The sequence below is a fragment of the Metopolophium dirhodum genome, chromosome 3 (assembly GCF_019925205.1).
Source record: "Metopolophium dirhodum isolate CAU chromosome 3, ASM1992520v1, whole genome shotgun sequence".
Taxonomy (NCBI): Eukaryota; Metazoa; Arthropoda; class Insecta; order Hemiptera; family Aphididae; genus Metopolophium; species Metopolophium dirhodum.
The window spans coordinates 9,635,077-9,655,946 of NC_083562.1; the positions used below are offsets into that span (position 1 = coordinate 9,635,077).

The 20,870-nt window shown below is 36.9% G+C and overlaps 1 protein-coding gene across 3 annotated transcripts in view; it reads right to left on the bottom strand.

Annotated features, from left to right (window-relative positions):
* Window positions 1-709: 709 nt before the first annotated feature.
* The window catches only part of LOC132942151 (homeobox protein caupolican), a 47,923-nt gene continuing 27,762 nt past the window's right edge, over window positions 710-20,870 (bottom strand). For all 3 annotated transcript variants that reach the window (XM_061010459.1, XM_061010460.1, XM_061010461.1), the window contains exons 4-5: window positions 5,907-6,199; window positions 710-2,600 (exon numbers count right to left, since the gene is read on the bottom strand). In XM_061010459.1, coding sequence (XP_060866442.1) covers window positions 1,777-2,600; window positions 5,907-6,199 — 1,117 coding nt within the window. In that variant the 3' untranslated portion in view covers window positions 710-1,776. The remainder of the gene's footprint in view (window positions 2,601-5,906; window positions 6,200-20,870) is intronic.

The window sequence follows — 20,870 nt, forward strand, 5'->3', positions numbered from 1 at the left end:
ATAAGGTTATGTTATTTGTACACCTGCATATATATAGCGGTGATTGGACAATATTGACTTCCACGCACAATATAGTTGATATAAAAACTGTAAGCATAATCAATATCCGACGAAGTTTGTGCCGTTTTACGTTACCTTCCAATCCATCTGTCCGCGAAACGAAGAGACGACATCATTTTTTTTTTCTTGTAGAATGAACGAAAAAAAAAAATTATGTTTGGGTGTCGTGTAACTCACCGGCTTCGAAAAACTTGTTTTTGTTTAAAAGACATGTCGATGACGTCGCATACAATATGTTCGTATATATATATATATATGTATAGTAGTTGGCTGTTACACCGAACAATATAATATATTTATAGAAAGAGAGCGGATCTATAAGAGGATAAAAAAATAGAATTTTTTTTTTTTTTAAGAAAAAACAATGTATTAGGAAAAGTACCGACTACAATATCACAAAAAAAACATAATAGAATAATTTAAATTTAAAAGCTATAACAATGGTTTTTTTTTTTTTATATTCCAATTAATTACAAAATAAAATAATATCGCGTACCGCTATAAATATAATTATATATCGTACAAATACAATGTACAAACCGCTAAACATACACTAAAATGGAAAACAATATATAATAATATGATGCTGCACGAGAAGAGATAATATTATTATTATTACATAGTAGTTTTTGTCATACATTCCGTCTAGTTTGTGTGTATATATCATCATATATATATATATATATCTTTAAAAATCGTAGTTTACGTCCTATTATATTGTAAGAACGAGAAAAATAAAAACAAGACGAGAGGAAATAAATTAAAATAATAAAACATAATGTCAGTATATAGAAAGGAACGTCAACACAATCGGTTCACCTCGCACGAGAAAAAAAAATAATAATAGGTATACATATATATATATATAGGTAATGACAATATTGACAATTTATATCGTGTAACTCGTGTCCCCGCGGCAAATGCAAAAGATTGTCCAGTCGTCTTAAACCGGACAGACCCGGGTACGCCTGTCCTCCGCACACGATGATATGATATAACGTATATATTTATATAAATATTATATTATTACACCCACTGTATTTTATAAAACATTGTGTAGGTTATGCGCATGTCGCGTACCGCATACCGTAATAGTACAATATGGGTAGGTTCTCGGATGAAATAAAACACAAAACGACAGAGTCACTACCACACGGGACCCCCTCCCCGATATGCCCGCCAATCGCATCGCTCAAAATTCCTGATAATTTTTTTATTTTTTTTTTTTAAGAAATCTCCGCACGTCACATTTAATAATATATGCATAATAACTGTAACGATATACGTCATAACATCATACTATATACGTACACACACGACATGTATATATATATATATCAATCACGTTATAGTTTAGGTATAATATTATTATTCCTTCCTCGTAAATACGTTTATATTATATATATATATATAATTATTTTGTTTTTTTTTTATATTTTTCAACAGTAGTATCATTACTTTTTTTTTTATTGTCCGCACAATGTCTTATACATGCCGTTTTCTATATATTATATAATCATATCATATATTATATTATGTGTTTTTACCTTATAATATTCGTTAATATATATAATATATAATAATAATAATAATATGTTATTTACAAAGTTTACTTTTATATATTATTATCGTTAATATTTACAAAATAATGTTTGTTTATTAATTTTTTTGTTTTGTCTTTGGATTTACGTGTGTTTGTGGTCGAGCCGCTTCCCGTCAAGCCCGTTCGGCGTGCTGGACGGCCACGACGGATTCGGCGTCGGACGACGACGAGGCGGGCGACGGTTCGGCGACCGCCGCGGCCGCCGAGTGCAGTTGCTGCTGCTGATGGTGATGGTGCAAATGGTGCTGGTGGGCCGCGGACGGTTGGAACACGATCCCGCCGCCGCCGCCGAAGGCACGCGCATGATAGGCCGCGGCCGCGGGATCCTCGTAGAACGATCGGTACAGCTGCTCGTGGCGCGCGTAACCGGCGGGCAACGACGGTACGGGAACGGCGGGCGGCCGTCGGTGGCCCGCAGACGACGCACCGCCGACGGACGGAGGGGACAGTTGCTGGTGGTGCGGTGACCGCTGGTGCTGATGCGGTGACGGCGGCGGCGGTGGGGTGGACGGCGTCGACGTCTCGACCGCGGCCGCGGCCGTCGTCGTGGTCGTCGTGTCCTTGCTGGCCATGTCGGCCAGCGACCAGATGCGTGGCTTGGGGGCGCTACTCTGCGACGGCAGAAGCCCGCCGCCGACTCCACCGGTGGCCGGTGGCGACACGGACGCGAACCGGTGGTGCGGTGGCGCCGCCGACGGATGGTGGTGGTGATGGTGGTGGCCGAGGTGTGACGGCGGCGGATGGTGCGGCGCTCCGGGATAGTGGCCGTGGTGGTACGGCGGCGGGTGGTGCAGGAAGTGTGGTGGCGGCGGCCGATCGAACAGCTCCGGCGAGTCCGGTCCGCTGTCGGCCCGCGATTCGCTCCACTCGCTGCCTGTGTGATTGGCGCCCGGCCGGTCACCGTCCTCGCTCGATCCCGTGCCCGAGTCTTTACAATCTGCAAGCAAAAACGGAATAATATTAATAAATATATTTTGTACTTAGTCTTCACTTTTATACTCTGACAAATTACAGTCAACTTTCGTTTTGCCGAATCTCAAGGGTAACAGAGAAATATATCAACAAATTCGAGATACTGACTTTAATATTGTAATGGTATGTTAATTTAATGGCACTTCGAAGGGTTTTCTGTTTTTTTAATTCGACTTTCGGTATGATAAAAACTACTATATTATACATAGGTATTAAAATATATTGTCAACATTCAAAAGTGGGTGATTTGTTGACTAATAAACGTATAGGTATTTATTTATTTTGTATGCATGATTTATTCTTAAAATTCAAAAAGCTCGTTGTACGCTGTCTTGTACAGACCATATAAATTATTGACTAGTGCGGTGGTAACACGGTAACTTCGGTCAGATCTGACTAACCATAGGGTGTATAAGTATATATTATAGAATTTATTAGGTACCTAGTGTGTACCGCGGTATATTATATCATATAGTTATATCCGAAAATGTTATTTTTGTATTTTCCTCTTATAACACCTGTTGCACACAGTCGGCGGTTCCAAAGCTCGTTTAAGCTAGTTATTTTCGTCGAACGGAGCGCGATAATTTATACTATTACACATCAAATATACGTTATAATTCGCACGTTGACCTTTAAGAATACAACATTATAGAATAAGAACACGGGCGCACATCGACGGTATGCATGAAACTTCATGTATAAACTAAGTGATGACTTTTGACTTGGTCGCCGTCGATTTATACATTAATACATATGTATACGCTCCGATCGGCGATATTATAATAAATTTATATGCAACCGACGCGCGTTTATTCTTAATTAACCATCGGCCACTTTGGCGCGTACACTTTAAACACTATAATATTATGTATACACGGTATTTTTGCACATTAAAACGTCGTCGCCGGCGCCAAACCGATAATAATAATCCCACGTAATGTAAAAAAAATCGTACATAATATCATTATGTGAACACAGACGCCGCCAGTGTTATCGCTGTGTACGACTGCGGCGGACCGCGGGATTGCTATATGGTTGTTACTCATTTTTACTCGATTTGTTATTAAAGCGCGCGCGAAAATCGTTCTATAAAATATTACCGCACGTCATGTATACGTTTATCATACACCGTACGCATATGTAAGATGGTTATAACGATGTAAAATATAATATAAGTTTTTGTTCTTCCCGTCGACGAAACGGTTATTGTTGTGTACCGTTTATTCGGAATGCATGTAAAAATATAAATGATAAGCCAAACGAACCGCTGAACCGCGTCGTAAGACCATCGTCCTCTCTTACGCGGGCCTCTGAATAATATTATTATTCATCAACGACGATGATGTGTTTTATGAGACCTATGAATTGTGTAAAAAAGGATCCGCAACGTGAACCACGACATCGTCGGAGACCTTTGTGGTGGCGGTGAGGAGGGGGGGGGGGGAAAGGACCAGAAATATTTGTTGCAACATATTGAAACGAGTGTATCACACACCGTCGTCTGTTTGGAAAAACGGATGCCTCCTACATAATTATTACCACATATATATATATATATATATATAACACCCGTTATACGTCACCGATCGGATAGCGACGAAAACGCGGAAAAGGTTTGTGTTAGTTGTGTCGGAGTGTTACAACACTTGTCAACGGTTCGATTACGCATTTTTGGCAGTCATAATATTATGCACACATAATATAATGTCGTACCCGCCGTTTCCGGTTTCAAAGCTGTAGTTTTATAATTAGTACGGCACTGATCGGCGGCGTGCCGCAGGACATTTCCGTCAGCGAAACGATAATAATAATGTTTAATAATATTTATTTGTTTTTTTCCCGCACACACACTCACACGTGTCGTGTAAAAATGTACTGTTCGCGCGGGGGAGATGGTCTGGCGATGAGAAAAATGTATAATGCAATGTGTGTGTGTGTATAGCAGCCTCCTTCCGACGTGACATAATGGTATTATAATATATTAATAAAATATCGTATAGGACACGCCGACGGAAAACCGAACGAGATATTATATGGACCGTGTTATTGGCTTTAGATATTATTATTATTATTGTCATTACGACGGGCACGTGACTAGTGTTGGGCTCCGGAAATTTACGACCACCGAAATAGGGGAAATAAAAAAAAAAAAAAAAAGGGGGAACTATAATCTATATATATATAGCGACGTTCGACGGCGGATGGAGGCGCTTCGAAACGGTCATTGGAATCGACGGGGCGCGTGATTCTAGTCGCGCGCGGCGTACTGCTGCCAAGTGTTCGAGCAATAATAACGACATAGTAAATGATATAGCAATCGAGTATGAAATAATATCTAATATACGAACCCGACGTGTAGGTTTTATTCTCAGATCTGGTTAAAAAAAATAAATAAATCGTTAATATCGAACTGTACGGCGTGGGGGGGGGGGACAGATTGATGGCCTATATAATGATTCGTGTTAGACCCGGTGAATTAGATTGCCGGAAAACGGCGTGTATACTTACATACTGTAACTATATAGTGGAAATTATGTACTCAATACGCGCACATGCATCTGCAGGCGAATGTAGGTGCAGTATAATACACACAGAAGATTATTTCATACGGCCACGCGACAATATAATACGTGACATATATTGTATTTATATAACTACGTTCAAATTTTAGCCGTTCCGTTCGAACTGCGGCATTAATAAATCGGTGGAAAACATTCATTTCACCTGTGACGACGATCTCGTCAGTACGCGTTCAAATAATTAACGTACTTAAAACGATATGTATATACGTATATACGATAAGTGAACATTATAAAACGATGTGGACGAAAACTACACGGGTTGTTGGTTCACATTTTTTTAATGGATTAAAAATATAGGCACAACCAACTACAGAGAATAATATTATGCATATTATTATGAACCTACGTTTGTTTATTACGCGATATTATACATTTTAATTTTAATAAATAAACCCTTCTATACTTGGATAAGAGTCTCAATAAGATTTTACCATATCCCCCACCTATATAATATGTTTATGGAAAACAAAAGAGTGATGCAATTATAATAATGCGCAAATAGAAATTTATATATGACCCGCAGAATACGAATAAGGCGATAAAGTGCAGTCAATGCAGCAAATCGTAAAGCACGACCCGATGAGAAAATATAAAGTCAATCCTTTAACTTTTATACTTTATAATTTTATATTACTTATAAATATAATAAATATATATGCATAAACTTGCTAGGTATAGGCACTTACCGAGATCTTTTGGGTCCGGGCTCTTTCGGTCATCCTCGTTGTTGTTGTCCTCGTCTTCGACCCTATTTCTGGGTTCCCAAGTCATCTTGTTCTCCTTCTTCAACCGCCTTCGGGCATTAGCGAACCACGTGCTCACCTGCGTGAGCGTCATCTTGGTGATGATGGCCAACATGATCTTCTCGCCTTTGGTCGGGTACGGGTTCTTCTTGTGCTCGTTAAGCCAAGCCTTCAGCGTGCTGGTAGTCTCTCGAGTGGCGTTTTTCCGCCTGGCACCGTTGAGGTCCATGCCGTACCTGAAGCGAAACGAAAAAAAAACGATATTATAAACAATGACTCACATGATATATAATATTAGAATTAGAATTTACGGCCATCATATTGTCATGGACGGGCAGGGAAAAATGACAATAATTATAATATAATAATATTGTATACAATACTGCGTGCACGTGCAGTGTGTGAGAACGCTGCACACTGCAGGTAGATTATATAATATAAAGTATTATTTTTTATAATCAACGAGTTAAGCTAGCCGCTAGGTATATATACTGAGCGGTTGTGATATAGACAATATATATATTATACGAGGGAAATCGCACAAATTGTTTAAACAATTCCGTCGTCGGTTCACGCGGCCGGATTTAATGCGGAAGCCATCACGAGAGAAAAAAAACGCCGGGGCGATTTCACGCGGTTAAACTTTTCGTGGAAAGAGAGCGAGGGAAAAAATCAGGGATAACTCCCCGGGCTGGGCTCGGGTCTGCCAATCGGGTGGGACGGCGGAGGGGTGTAAATGTTTTTTAACTTATGCAGATTTTTTTTTTTTTTTACCCGCCGCCGACGGCGATCCTTTTTATTAATTCCAATTAAGCGCCGCCCTCCGTTTAATGGAATTTGAATAACTCTCATCGCTTCCCTCTTCGCGCGACCAGCAGCAGCATTATACACACCCGCCCACGAAGCCACCGACCTGAACACCACGACTTTTCTCCACCACCCATTCCATGTATACACTACACTACACACACACACACACACACGTACATATATATATATATACACCGTCTCCGTTAATCACGATTCCGATTCTTCAGGCGAAATATCCAATTAACGTCTCAACGAACTAATGGATTTTTATTTAGAGCCATCTCTACTTGTCACGGCGTTAAAACCCGATTTACATTTTTTTCCTTTTTATTTTTTATTTTAAATCCACTCAGTTTTTATTATTGTCAACCTGCAGCAGGGGTTAGGGTCATGGAGACGGCGGAATAAATTTGATTTGGAATATATTTTGAAACTCGTTTAAGTTTTTCTGAACGGAAATAAACTATATCTTTCACGCGCCTGCACCGCCGGCATACAATTCATAATATATGTATGCTATGTATATATATAGGTACTTAGATACACATTATGTGTCTGTGTGTAATTTTTTTTTAATTTCCGCCTGCGGCCTGATCTTATGATCTTTTTTTCAGTTGTTTACAGCGGAGTCGCGGGGTGGGTCGAAACAACGCCAGTTTCGTATATGACAAATATTATATATTATTATTATTATTATTATACACCGATAGCGCGCAACGAGTATACGTTATAATGTATAGGCGAATTAACATAAAAAATCAGTGTTGAAAAAAATTATAATCAGATATAGAGCTTGTACAATACAATAATATTATATGTAAGTATATGGGTACTTATAACGGTCGGCGCGGAATTGTACCTTAAATACGAAATATACTCCTCGCGTATACATTGTATGGGTGCTAAGGCATATAAATATGAGCACATAATATACAGCCATGTACTGTGAGACATTATAATATGAACACACGAACAAGACCAGACGGCATAATAATAATGGTGTGGAACGAAATTCTCTAAACACACATAAACGGTCGCTTTGCCGGCAGATGGTACGTCGTCGACGGTTGCGTGCGCGTACACAGCGCGGCGCGGCTATCCGAAATGTGTGTGAGCATAATAATATATAAATACTATTCAATTTTCTGACAGTTTTAGGACGGTTTTTTTCTTCAATAAATGACGTGTACACGCGGTCAAATCGGTTTATACGATGGCGCATAATGTCATTATGATGTACGTCATTATTATTATATGTCTAAGCTCGATACATTTCAACTTATCGACGATGGTCATAATATTAATATATATATAAATACATAGGTACGTAGGTCGTGTCGATTAAGACGATAAACCATGCGTACACCGAGGACGACGATGATATCCACCGCGAAATTATTGTAACGAAATGTAACCTATACACGTTATATAATAATAAAATATACGCCGTTGCAGTATTATACACTTATTTTTAATTATTTTAGTGCGATATTTTGTGTTCCCGCAACGACCACATCTGCAATATGATATTATGTGATCGTATAATATTATTATAATATGTGAGTACAATATAACGTACTTAATATAATATGCAAAATAACAATATACGATGATCGCCTTATATACGATTTTTTTTTTTTGTATCTGCACCGCGGCGGTAATTGATAATGCCATTCTGACGCGCGCACTAGTTTTACTACGGTATTAAAACCCTGACCTACAATATTCTATAGGTATATGTATGTATACTGTTATGTGTTTAAGACGCAAAAATTCGAGTACCTACCTAGGCGGCTAGGCATGATAGAAAATGTCAAGTGAATACAACCATTGATAACAATACCAAAAAGTTTTTGATTGATAAAAAAAAATATTTAGGTTTGATTCGATTCTAATGCGATTTCGATAATATTTACCGAAAATACCTGTATAATATTGTATACGTGTTAAACATGATGTCACGCACATAATAGGTACCTAATGTTTCAAAAATCCAACTATCTATAACAATTATAACTTAAGTCGCTGTGCAATCATATTATAGGGAATAGTGTATTAGGTACCTATTATAATAATATTGTGTTATAGTTAACAATGTATGGTATTTTAGGAAACACGTTTGTAACTAAGTACAATAATTGACATTATGCAGTTATATAACTCATATATGTTTTAATATTTTTTAATAATCAAACCGAAACGTGAAAAAATGAACGTCTAGCCGTGGTACCTCGAGCAAAGTTTTAAAACTTATGAGTCGAAAGTTAAATAATTTCGTAGATAAAACAAAATGTTATATAAACGTATAGATATGATATTTTATGTTACGTTTAAAATATTGTATTTACCCGACAGAAATATCAAATTATATTGCGTCCTACGCGGATGCTTATAGACGAAAAGTGTAAAACCGTATTCGCAAACCGTTCAACGACCTTGGTCAATGCGTTTCGATTTCAGAAAGGTCGACGTTGTAGATATAATATATTATATTACCTGGTTTTAACACACATTATAATTAAAGTTAAACAATAATCATTATAATGCCGAAATAGTACCGATACCTATACCAGCAGTCATTGGAGATTTCGATACCGCGGGTTCACTAACCTGTACACGAGATATAATAATGTTATCGTGTGTAATTGTGTACCTATATAACTTACAGTATCGACGAGGGCAATTTATAGTTTACATTTTTACAGCACAATTTTCCACCCAGATTAGGCGCATGGCGTGTATTTTATCTAGTACGGTAACGGTACTTATAGTAGAAATTCGCATGTACATAAACATAGGATATTATTGTAATGCTTGGAGTTTTATCTGCTCGATATAGCTACGAATCCAAACCTAATCACAATTATTATTATTATTAAAGGTCTAATATTAAGAATAATCGCGTCGTTGTTCGGGAAACATTGTTATGATGCGGTCAACAGGCATACAACAATATATTATTATTACATATCAAACATATAGCGCAAATGAGCAACGCACAATGATGATGTAATAATAACACGAACCGTAAATAACAGCAGGTACCCGTGTCCAAATAATAATATTACAATATAATATCAGACAACCAACATTCGGTATAATATAAGGTCTCTAGGACACAAATAAAACTGTGTACACGACGAGAACACGACCATAAAATAAACCAAGCGTTTATAACAATATTACATAAGAACAAATCTTTCCAGAATGCGAAACAATTAATATTGTACCCACATATTGTTATAACTAAACACGTTGAAACATTTTCACGAGTGGCTACTTGAATCTAATAATTTTTTTTATAACTACAACCATGTCCGTAGTAGTATACCGACTATACGAGTGCACGGTATATACACAATGTTATTATGTATTTGAGAGCGAATTTGCGAGTTGAATTGATCATGTACGTCGAAAGTCGTAAGAACGGTAAAAAAAATGTAGGTATAAGTGAAAAAAATTTGAAAACCAAGTTTATATATAAGTGGGTTGCCATATTATTGTCGTGGTCTACTATTATAGTAGTTTTACGGTACAAACGTACAATTATTATCGTAATTATAAAATTAAACGCCACAAGCGTTTAGGAGTGCTTGAGTGGAGGGGATACCATCGGCGACTTGCACAATAATAATTATATATCACTATAATATCAGTAGTATGCACTAATATACTAGCAGGGTGGCCCTTATGGTGTTCTGTTATTTTGACTGGTTAATAGATGACCGTCATAATAATACATTATGTAACTATAATATCATTCGTATACACGGAAATATTAGAAGACACAACGATGACGGTCAACCACTATAATATAATATCATGAGGAATTTTATTGGACGTCTACAAATTACAATATATTAATATATACCTAATACATTATACGATAAAATTGACAATAAATATCACGTCGTATGGCGATTGTATATACGATGAACTTAATATATATATATTATATTACGATGAACGCGACGATATTTAATAATATTAAAAATAATTCTGACAGTGGTTGGAAGTAGCGCACTATTTATTGAATGATGCAATATTGCAACCATCGTAGGTATACTGCTTTGTTCAGTTTGTTCGGTTGAGTTTAGCAAGAGTAACACTTAACATTTCCGTTAATCAAATTTCGAAAATTTTCCCAACCATTTATATGTGTCTAACCAATCATGTATATAGATACTAAAATAAATAACATTAGTTTTAAAATATAAAACATATTATATTGTCATATCCCAACAAAATACTGAAATTATATCACTATACATATATAGTAATATATTATAGACGCGCCCTCCTCATATGCCCTAAATTCGATTAAAAGTATACCGCGGGTGAGCGATGATTGGATCGAATATTCTATTAATTATTATGTAGCAGTAGTAGTATTATTTAGAAGTGATTTCCAACTACTGCAATATAATATATACATATACATTGAACAATGATGGTCGCGTAAAATATATAATACATAGATGAGGTCATAATATATGTGCGGTGCTGTGGTGCAGTTATGGTGAAGTAATATTAGTATGGTTACCGGCCAACCGCAGTCGAATATATTGCGAGCGGTAAAGAGGGTCGAGAGAGAGTATAATATGTATATGGAGTGAAAAAAAATATAATACTATAGGTGGGCAACAATAATAATCATCATCATCATAATGAAAACGAAAAATACGAAAAAACACACGACCGGGACACCACCACGACTATAATATATATTGCCCCTCATCGTCGGTCGCCGCCGTATCCGTTTTGTTTTTTTTTTTTTCTCCGAACCAGACCCGTTAAATCGGTGTCGGCGTGTGTGTTTAACCCTTTTTTGATGTGCCACCGCGATATTACGTATTTATAATCCCCTCGCCCGGCCGACCGTTTGAGTATCCCCGCGCACCGCTCGGCCACAGTGCAGTATACATACACCGTACACTACACCTCGATACCTAAATATTAATAATAATAATATAATACCTATAATAGGCGTGTGTGTGTGTGTGTGTTACAACACGACTGTATACAGAATCCTTTTGGAAATCCGTCGTCCGCTTCGTCGGTTCGCCGGCGGAAAATGCGAACGGACAGCGGAGGCGGCCGGACGGGTCCGATGTGCGTGAAAGGTGTAAAAATGATAAACTTGTAAAACCGCGTGTAACACCGGTGTCGGCTTTTCCACACAAAGGAGATAGTGGTGCGTGCGTGTGTGATATTATTATATCGTATACGCCGCCGCAGCGGCGAAGGGCGAGAAACACACGGCTAACTTATAAATATATAATAATAATAAGTATACGTGTTGTACCCATACAGTAATTTAAGTATTATATTGTGTGTATATATATGTGTGTGTGTGTGGATAGATCCGCGTTTTTTATACAATTTTTTTTCGTCCAGTTTGAAGACCGGTCCCGATTGTCGTTTTCGTTTCACGGATGATTTGTAATCGGGCGTGTAACCAAATATATAACTCGACATCGTCGGAGGCGGTGACGCGGGGCTAGTTCGTTCAGTGTGCGTTTGATTGAAAACGAATAAAGAAAAAAATATGTTATTATAATAATAATAACGATGATGGTGATGATGATAACAACGATTAAAATAATATAATATTGTTATTAATATTTTTATATCGTTTAATATTATAATATTTTCTACGTCGTCATCAGCGGGCAGCGTAAAAGTGTTGCGCATGATCATAATAATAATATATAACACAGTACACATTATAACATATTATTATGTATTATTTGAATATACACATTTATTAATTGTACACGTGTTCGTTTGTTTTGTGTGTGCCTATAGATTTCCGTGTGTGAGATGCGTGCATGTCGTCGGAATGCCATTATAAGTGTCCGCACAAATTTTCGGTGGTAGGTAGGTATAGGTACAATAAATTCTATCTGATTTTACGACTCGGACCGAACGATGGGAACGACCGCGGATTTGACGACGATTTTAACGACCGGTTTCGTTCTAAGGCGTCAATAACGCACACACGCACACGTTTTACACACACGCACACACTAACATTCTCATATTATATATATATACACACACACGTGTAACCGTTATGTGTGTGAAAATCCATCGAAACCTACGCGCGCGGGAGGTGTTTTTTTTTTTAAATATATAATATGTCACATAAATCTATCGGAAGGAAGTAACCGATTAGCGGTGACGAACTTGGGGTTACTGACCTCGTCGTGTCCGATCACACGGCGGTCACTGCTGCAGCAGTAGGTATAATATACCGTATAATAATAATAATAATAATATCATACATTACAATATTATATGCATATAGCATATTATTATTCATTCGAGTTACATATTATATTATTATTATTATTATTATTACACCTCTCGGAGGAGGAGACGGCGCGACTTCCGGTCCGCGCACATCCGTATATACCAATTATAATAGGTCCCGGTAGTGCAATATTGCAGCGCACTTTGGCGACTACTGTATATATTACGACTGTTTCCGTTATGCGTCGTATCGTTTTTTTTTTTTTTTTTTAATTTTTCATACTGCGTTGCACGCATAAAAAAAAAATGATTTTTAAGTCGCACTGCAGCAGTACACCAGGTAAAGGTGCGTATAATATTGTATAATATAATATTGTTGTATAGAATACCTGTCGCGCACGAATCGGATTTCGATGCGACCGTATCATAACCGAACGGAATTCATCGCGCCCGTCCGGCACATCCGGTGGCGGTGTACACCAAAGACAATTTCACCCGTTATAATATGCGCGCGTACGCTGCACATGTGCGGTACAATAATGTTATCTGTCCGATTCGACGAAATTCGTATGCACCGCGCGAGGCGCGTGTAAACACGGGGGCCCGCCACTTCTCCCCCACGACAAGTCATTGAAAATCGATCGGGAGATTTACGATCGCGGCGGACGAAAACAATAATATAATAAGTAATAACACGCCCGACGGTGGATATACCAATGTATTATATGCGATTTTCGGCGTTTCGATCATATCTGTCGGCGTGTCTCCGATTTCCGGCAGGCCGCCGCCGCCGTACCTCGTGGCGACCTAAAATTTACAATTTTGTGCGCGACGACGGGGTTGCACGTTACGTTATACGTGTATATAACGTATGAATATTCATGATCGACTGATTATACTATAGTGAGAGACCGATTATGAGTGTGTGTGTGCGTTCGTGTTAACAACGAAACAAGGTTATATATATTTTATACGTGTATAGGTGTGGATGATGTGTAACGACGGGCTTATATATTATATGGTAAATTATGGTAAAACGCAGTAATGCCAGCGCGCGAGTGTTGTGACGGACAGAAAATCATTTTCATCGTCCCGCCGTATATATAGTATATTACCACTCTATATATATATATATATATATATATATATAGGTACAAAGATCGCTCGTGTCGTGCGGTGTAGAATATAATATTATGATGTATTGGTACACGCATATAATGTTATAATCATATATTCCGACACCAAATATTATTTCGTATCCTACACATAAGTCGTGTGTGTACCTGCAGACCGTCTATAAATTACGAATTCGTTTCCCCACGGCTCTCGCCATCACATAATTTAAACACACACACATATATATATATTATAGGACGATCGGTGTTGTATACCTATATATATACGTTGAAAGTTGTCCCACAATATACAGGATGAGGACGACGTTAATGGAAATCGGATTGACAAAAACGCGTATTATATATACACACACACACACACACACACACACACACACACACTGACACGTAATGTGTATAAAGGAACATTATAATAATATGTATTACTATTATTGTATATTTAAATATATTATTTGATACGTATTATAATATATACGCGCGTTCGGTTGTCGGACACGATAAAATTGAAAACTGGTTTCGGGGAAGGGAAACAGAACCGAAGCGTTCGACTGTGTGTATTTGTTTAAACGGTTCGGTTTGTCGGGCCGACGACGTACGGTGGCGGTGGTTAAAACCGTATATACCTATATACGAGCATTACGCTCACTGCGGTATTGAGCAGAACCTATATATACGCGTTTTAAACACCACTATACATCGCACCTCGTTTCGTCCTCGTGTGAGACGCGTTTATGAATCGTACATCGGCCAACGAATGAAAAACTCGTGTCGCAGCGAAAAATAGGCGTCAAGACACATAGCAGACAATATATACATAATATTATATAATTATAATATTATTCGTTATTTTTTCAGTACGGAGACGTATGATATTACGTGTGTGTGTGTGTGTAGTGTGTGTATAACACGCGATCGTATTTCCGATACTGAATAAATAAATAAGAATTCTGTCGAGCGCAGATCAGCTGAAGATGTATTTTTTATAAAAATGTTAGTGTATATTATATAGTGGTCGGGCGACGCTTATATATTATAGTGCGGACGTTTCGAATACCGCCGCATTATAAATATTATTACATTAATATAAATTAGTTATCATATAATATGGCGCAGTATAATGGGCTATGAGCATCATTCGCGGGCAGTACGTCTACAGCCATTATATGTATACTGCAATAATTATTTTGAAGAAAAGTCGAAGCAAGAGCTGTGATGATGAACTCGCGATGCGATAGTTGAACATTTGTATAGAGGTGTACACCATAATAATATACGTTTAGGACAATAATTGCAACGGGCCACCCATCATATTAGACACGCGTTATACGTTTCTTACATAAGCGCATGGATATATTATAGGTAATAGTATATATGGAATCAAAACGACATATTATAATGTACAAACAGATATATATAATACTCATAGCAGTCGACCATGTATAATACCTGTGTTCAATATGGTCGCGGGCTAATGAAATGATACTCGGCCCAAAGTATACATTCGATTAGCACACATCATAATACACGAATATTAAAGGGGTGGGCATACGTAACAGTGTGTAAAGGTGTGTAAAAAAAAAAAACAAATGTTAGGGCTGCGGTGGTGTATAACAGCGGTTGGACATGCGTTTTCGCGTGACGCGCAAGCCCTACAACGAAAAAAAAATCCGTCGCCGCCATTTTATACGGCCTCCGTCGGTGTTTGTGCCGGTCTTATCATCGACGCATTATTACTGTTATTACTACAACAGTTAGGGGTGAGCCGCAGACGGGCAACCATGACGATGTGTGCAAGTACAGGAGGTATTATACATCATAGGTGCAATATTTCTGCGCGTACACCGTCGTCGAATACATTAATTTCGATGATGTTTGTTCATCACGCACATTTTATACCATACCTGCGATTATCGCGGCCCGTATAGCTAACATTATATACGCACCTATAATATTATTGGGTACCTATATAAGCTACGATATTCGCCGATGAGTGTATACCTACAGCTAATGCGAACGACGATAAGAATCGCCAATACATGATAAATAGTCGTCGTTATAATAAATTGCAGTTGCAACGGTGCACTTGCACGCCGCATCGATGCGTTTTATATGTATAATACCTATATATTATAAATTGATCAAATTTCGGAATCGACTGCTGTATAGACTTCGAGGGAGGTCGGCGGTGGCTGCGGCGGCGGCAACAGCGTAGTTATCGGGGTATGATTTATTATACACGCATATCGGCTACTTAACCAGTACACGTCGCCGAGCGGCTTCCTACGTGATTCCATTAACAAATTGTGTGTCGGAACGACCGCGGCGGCGGCGGCGGCGGCGGTGAAAAACAGAAGCGAGTATATTATATACCTACACACACACACACACACACACACACACACACTAGCCGTATATACAGATAAAACACGAGGAGTGTTAAAACGAAAAAATAAAAAATTCCTGCGTCCTTATCTACCGGGTGTAATGGCGAAAAGCACGGCGGTATTTGTTATCTTTTCCCAGAGACTCAGTGCCAACAAACCACACCCAAAACGCGCTCGTGTAAGTGTGCGTGGTGTGTGTGTGTGTGTGTGTGTGTGGCATTAAGGTATACCATTTTTCCTTTTTTTTACCTACTTTTTATTTTTGTTTTAATTTTTTGTTTTTTATTTCGTACCACCCGTTCGTGCCTAGGAGCCATCCATAACCATCTGCCGGCCGACCAGCACGGCTGCGGCCACGACGATTACGACGACGACCGCGACGACGACGACGTGTCAGTTGACCAAAGGGAATAAGGGCCGTGTTGTATAATATATTATATTATGTATGTATAAAACACGTAGGTATAATACATAAAAGTATATACGAAAACGTGCAAAAAAAAAAAAAGTAAAAACAACAAAATTACGGTTCAGTGTTACCAACCTCTAGAGACAACTGGAATTTCCGTATATATATACGCTCATTATATTTTAAATAAAAGCTGCAAAAATATTATGTTCAGAATTTTGTAACCCAACATTCTTCTGTTTCGAATCCACGATTACCGCACCAAAAAACGATAAATTTTGCAATTTATAATAACCATATATTGTTCACCGAAACTCCGAAATATTAACACACGCATAATGTAATAATATGTACGTAATATTAGTATATTATATTTAATATTATACACGCCAGTGGTTATAATTTGAATGAGTACCGCTCTCGTCGTGTTTATTATATCGTCTTAATATAAATATAATATTATAAACATTACATAAACAACGAGGTACGAAATAACTCGAATTTGCCAATAAAAATGAGCTTGAGGATAATTTTAAAAACTTAATATCATCATACGCATATATTAATTTGAGTATAGTATGATTTTACTGCGTGTCACGCATTAAGTATACCCGAAGGGAAATTAAAAATACAAGTCTATTTTAATAAGAGAAGGATATTATATAATAACAAAATTTGTTTGATGTCGAAAATATGATGATAAAATTCGTTAACGACTGAAGAATAAATATTTTTGTTATAGCTGGCGCGTTTTATATCTGATAATTTCGAGTTAAATATATATAGATCATATATGCATTTTGGAATGTATCCAATTGATGACCTGGTATTTTTTGGTTAAACGATTAATTTTTTTCACACTTTTCTCTCGACGTATAATGTTATTTGTAGACAAATTTGAGCTTACGTGATATCCATTTGGCATCACAAATAAAAGTTATGCATACAATAAACCTACACCTATTAGTCGTATTAAACGATAAATACAGTGTAGATGATACATTGATACGTACATATAAAATGTATTGAATAGAGAGATATTACGATGGTATGATTGCAGTGTATAGTGTTGTCAAAATAATAATATAATACCTATATATTATAATATACAAATATATGCTTATTGCTATAGGTATTACATCATAAACGCGTATATATAGTGAAAATAGGTACCTATATACGTATAAACTAATAACAAATCAGATTCCGTTTGAACACGCAAAAGTTACAGATTTACAAAGGCCACCAATATGGCCGACATAGAAATCGTTGTCGTTGGATATATATATCCGCGACGTTTGGAGAAAAAAGAATTAACCTACTGAAAAGTGGACAAAGCTTTTAACGTTACAATTTTTTCCTTTTTTTTTTTTACAGCGTTCCGGTTCGGAATAATGTATAAGTGAAACAATATTATACAGGGGTCGTGAGCGAAAAAAAAAATCGGCTTTCCGAAGGGATGGTCGTACTGGCTTTCATCATTATCATCAACATCGATAACACGAATCGCCCATTATATGGAACTTTTTTTTCACCCCATCCGCGCGCGAATAATAATACGCGAGCCCGGCTATTTTTTTGCAAGATGAAAACTCGTAATGGTGTTTAAAATATTATTATAATTTTTCAATGGAAAAACCGTCGGCTCTCTATAATAATATTATATACATAAACGTGATATGATTTTTTATAAACATTATCCGGTCAACCAACGGCACACTATATATATATATTGCACACCGCCGGAGATAGACTTTTATTTATTTATTTTATTATTGTGTTGTTGTTGTAGTTCATTAATATATTTTTTTTTAAATTTTAAAGCACCACCCGGTAAGCATAATACTATACGTCCGTCCTAAATACAAAATCGCAAATCTATACATAATATTATACAGTGTACCTATACATTATACATTATACACCCGACAGAAAACATTACTATAACATCACGTGGGGGTATTAAATGGAAAAATAATAGTTATAATAATTCATTGCCAATAATATATTATATATATCGGATAACATTATCCTAATTCCTATAGCATTGCAACGGTACCAATATGTGTGTATGTGTGTGCCTACACATATACATATATTATTCCCGTTCAGTCAACCGATTGTCATAATACGATGTGGGACGTATGTTATTTTATATATTATATAGTATTAGTAGTATAATATTATAATATATATAGTACTTGTAAAGCTTCTAATCGGTTGGAATCATGTTTCGCAATTCTAAACACCCGCAATAAGCCATATTATCTATGTGTATATTACACACACGAGATAAATTAGATATTGTATCAATTAAACGCGTACACTATACATACAAATACATAATAACATTAGTAATGTTTAGGGAGGAAAATAATAGTTTTAGAAAATGCCGTATTTGTTTGTAAAATATAATAAAAAATTAAAAAACGAGCGCAGCAAAACGAATTCGTATAGATACAAAATATGTACTGCAGACGCGAAATTAAATATACAAATAAAACCCTGTTGACACATTGTATTTGAACAATAACGTTGATCAGTACGTGTTTGACCTCCGTCCCAAGCACACGTGTGTTCCGTATTTCTTAGCTCCCGATAGCAATATCAGTATATACATGCACACAAAAATCAACAGCGAAAAAGGTATGTAATCTTATCTTACTCGTAATTGCAACGCAAAATTACACCGGCCGCCGGTACATAGCGGCCAATTAAACCGATAAAATGTCTACGGATATTTTATCTAATATGCACAACCAAAAACTATCTCAACTGTCATCACCACCAAAAATAAACAACACAAAAACCTTTGCCGAAACAACAGCCAACACAACGTTTCCTAAGAAAGATCAAGCCATTATATTAAATACGATAAACGAAATACCACAAATAGAATATGTTAAAGCATTTAGCAAAATAACACCGCCTAAAAACATCATCTTTGCGTCCCGTATTTCGAACAACAGATTTTGTATATATTTTAGAGACAAAATAACTGTTGACGAACTGACACAAAACTATTCGTATATAACCGTTAATGAAAATCAAATACCATTTCGTCGTCTAGTAAATCCTGCCAAGAGATTTATAATTTCTAACGCACACCCGATAATACCTCATGAAGTAATTACCGAACACTTATTACTAGAAAACATCAAGACATTATCTCCAATAACCTTCCTTAAAGCTGGTTTTCAAGATGAGCTCGCTCACATCAGTAGTTTTAGGAGACAGGTATATATTCACCCCGACGACACAGCAAATGTACCCGGATCGATAATAATCAAATATGACAATACAGACTTCAGAATTTTTCTAACGGACGACACTCTTACTTGCTACGCATGTAAACAAAGCGGCCACACATCTAATCACTGCAAAAAAGAACCAAATACCATGACCAACAATATTTATATTACACAAAAACCAACAATAGATGATGCCCCCACCACGTCCTCATATCCCACACATGATGACGACATAACAGAAGTAAATACTATTGCCATACCTAAAAACAGTCAAAACTCAAATATATTAAGCCAAACAACGACCAATACAAATTTACCCAATAAACAAATCAAAAGATCTCTACCAACATCAAGTTGTCCTACATCTCCAACAATTTCTGAACAATCAAACACACAGCCAAACATTGAGAAACCTAATCAGACCAAAAACCTTGAACATAAGTTATTAGAATCAAAAAAAAACAAGAAAACACCTCAAGATCAAATTAAAAAATTAAAAAAAAGCAATTCGCTTGAAAATATTGCTACAAATGATGAGGACCACCTAAAATCTGCACAAGACCTATTTTCCGAAAACGAAGAAATCAATATCTCTTTTTACCAATTCAAATACATAATTGAAAATTTCTCCAATAAATCAATTAACATACATTCTCTCTGTG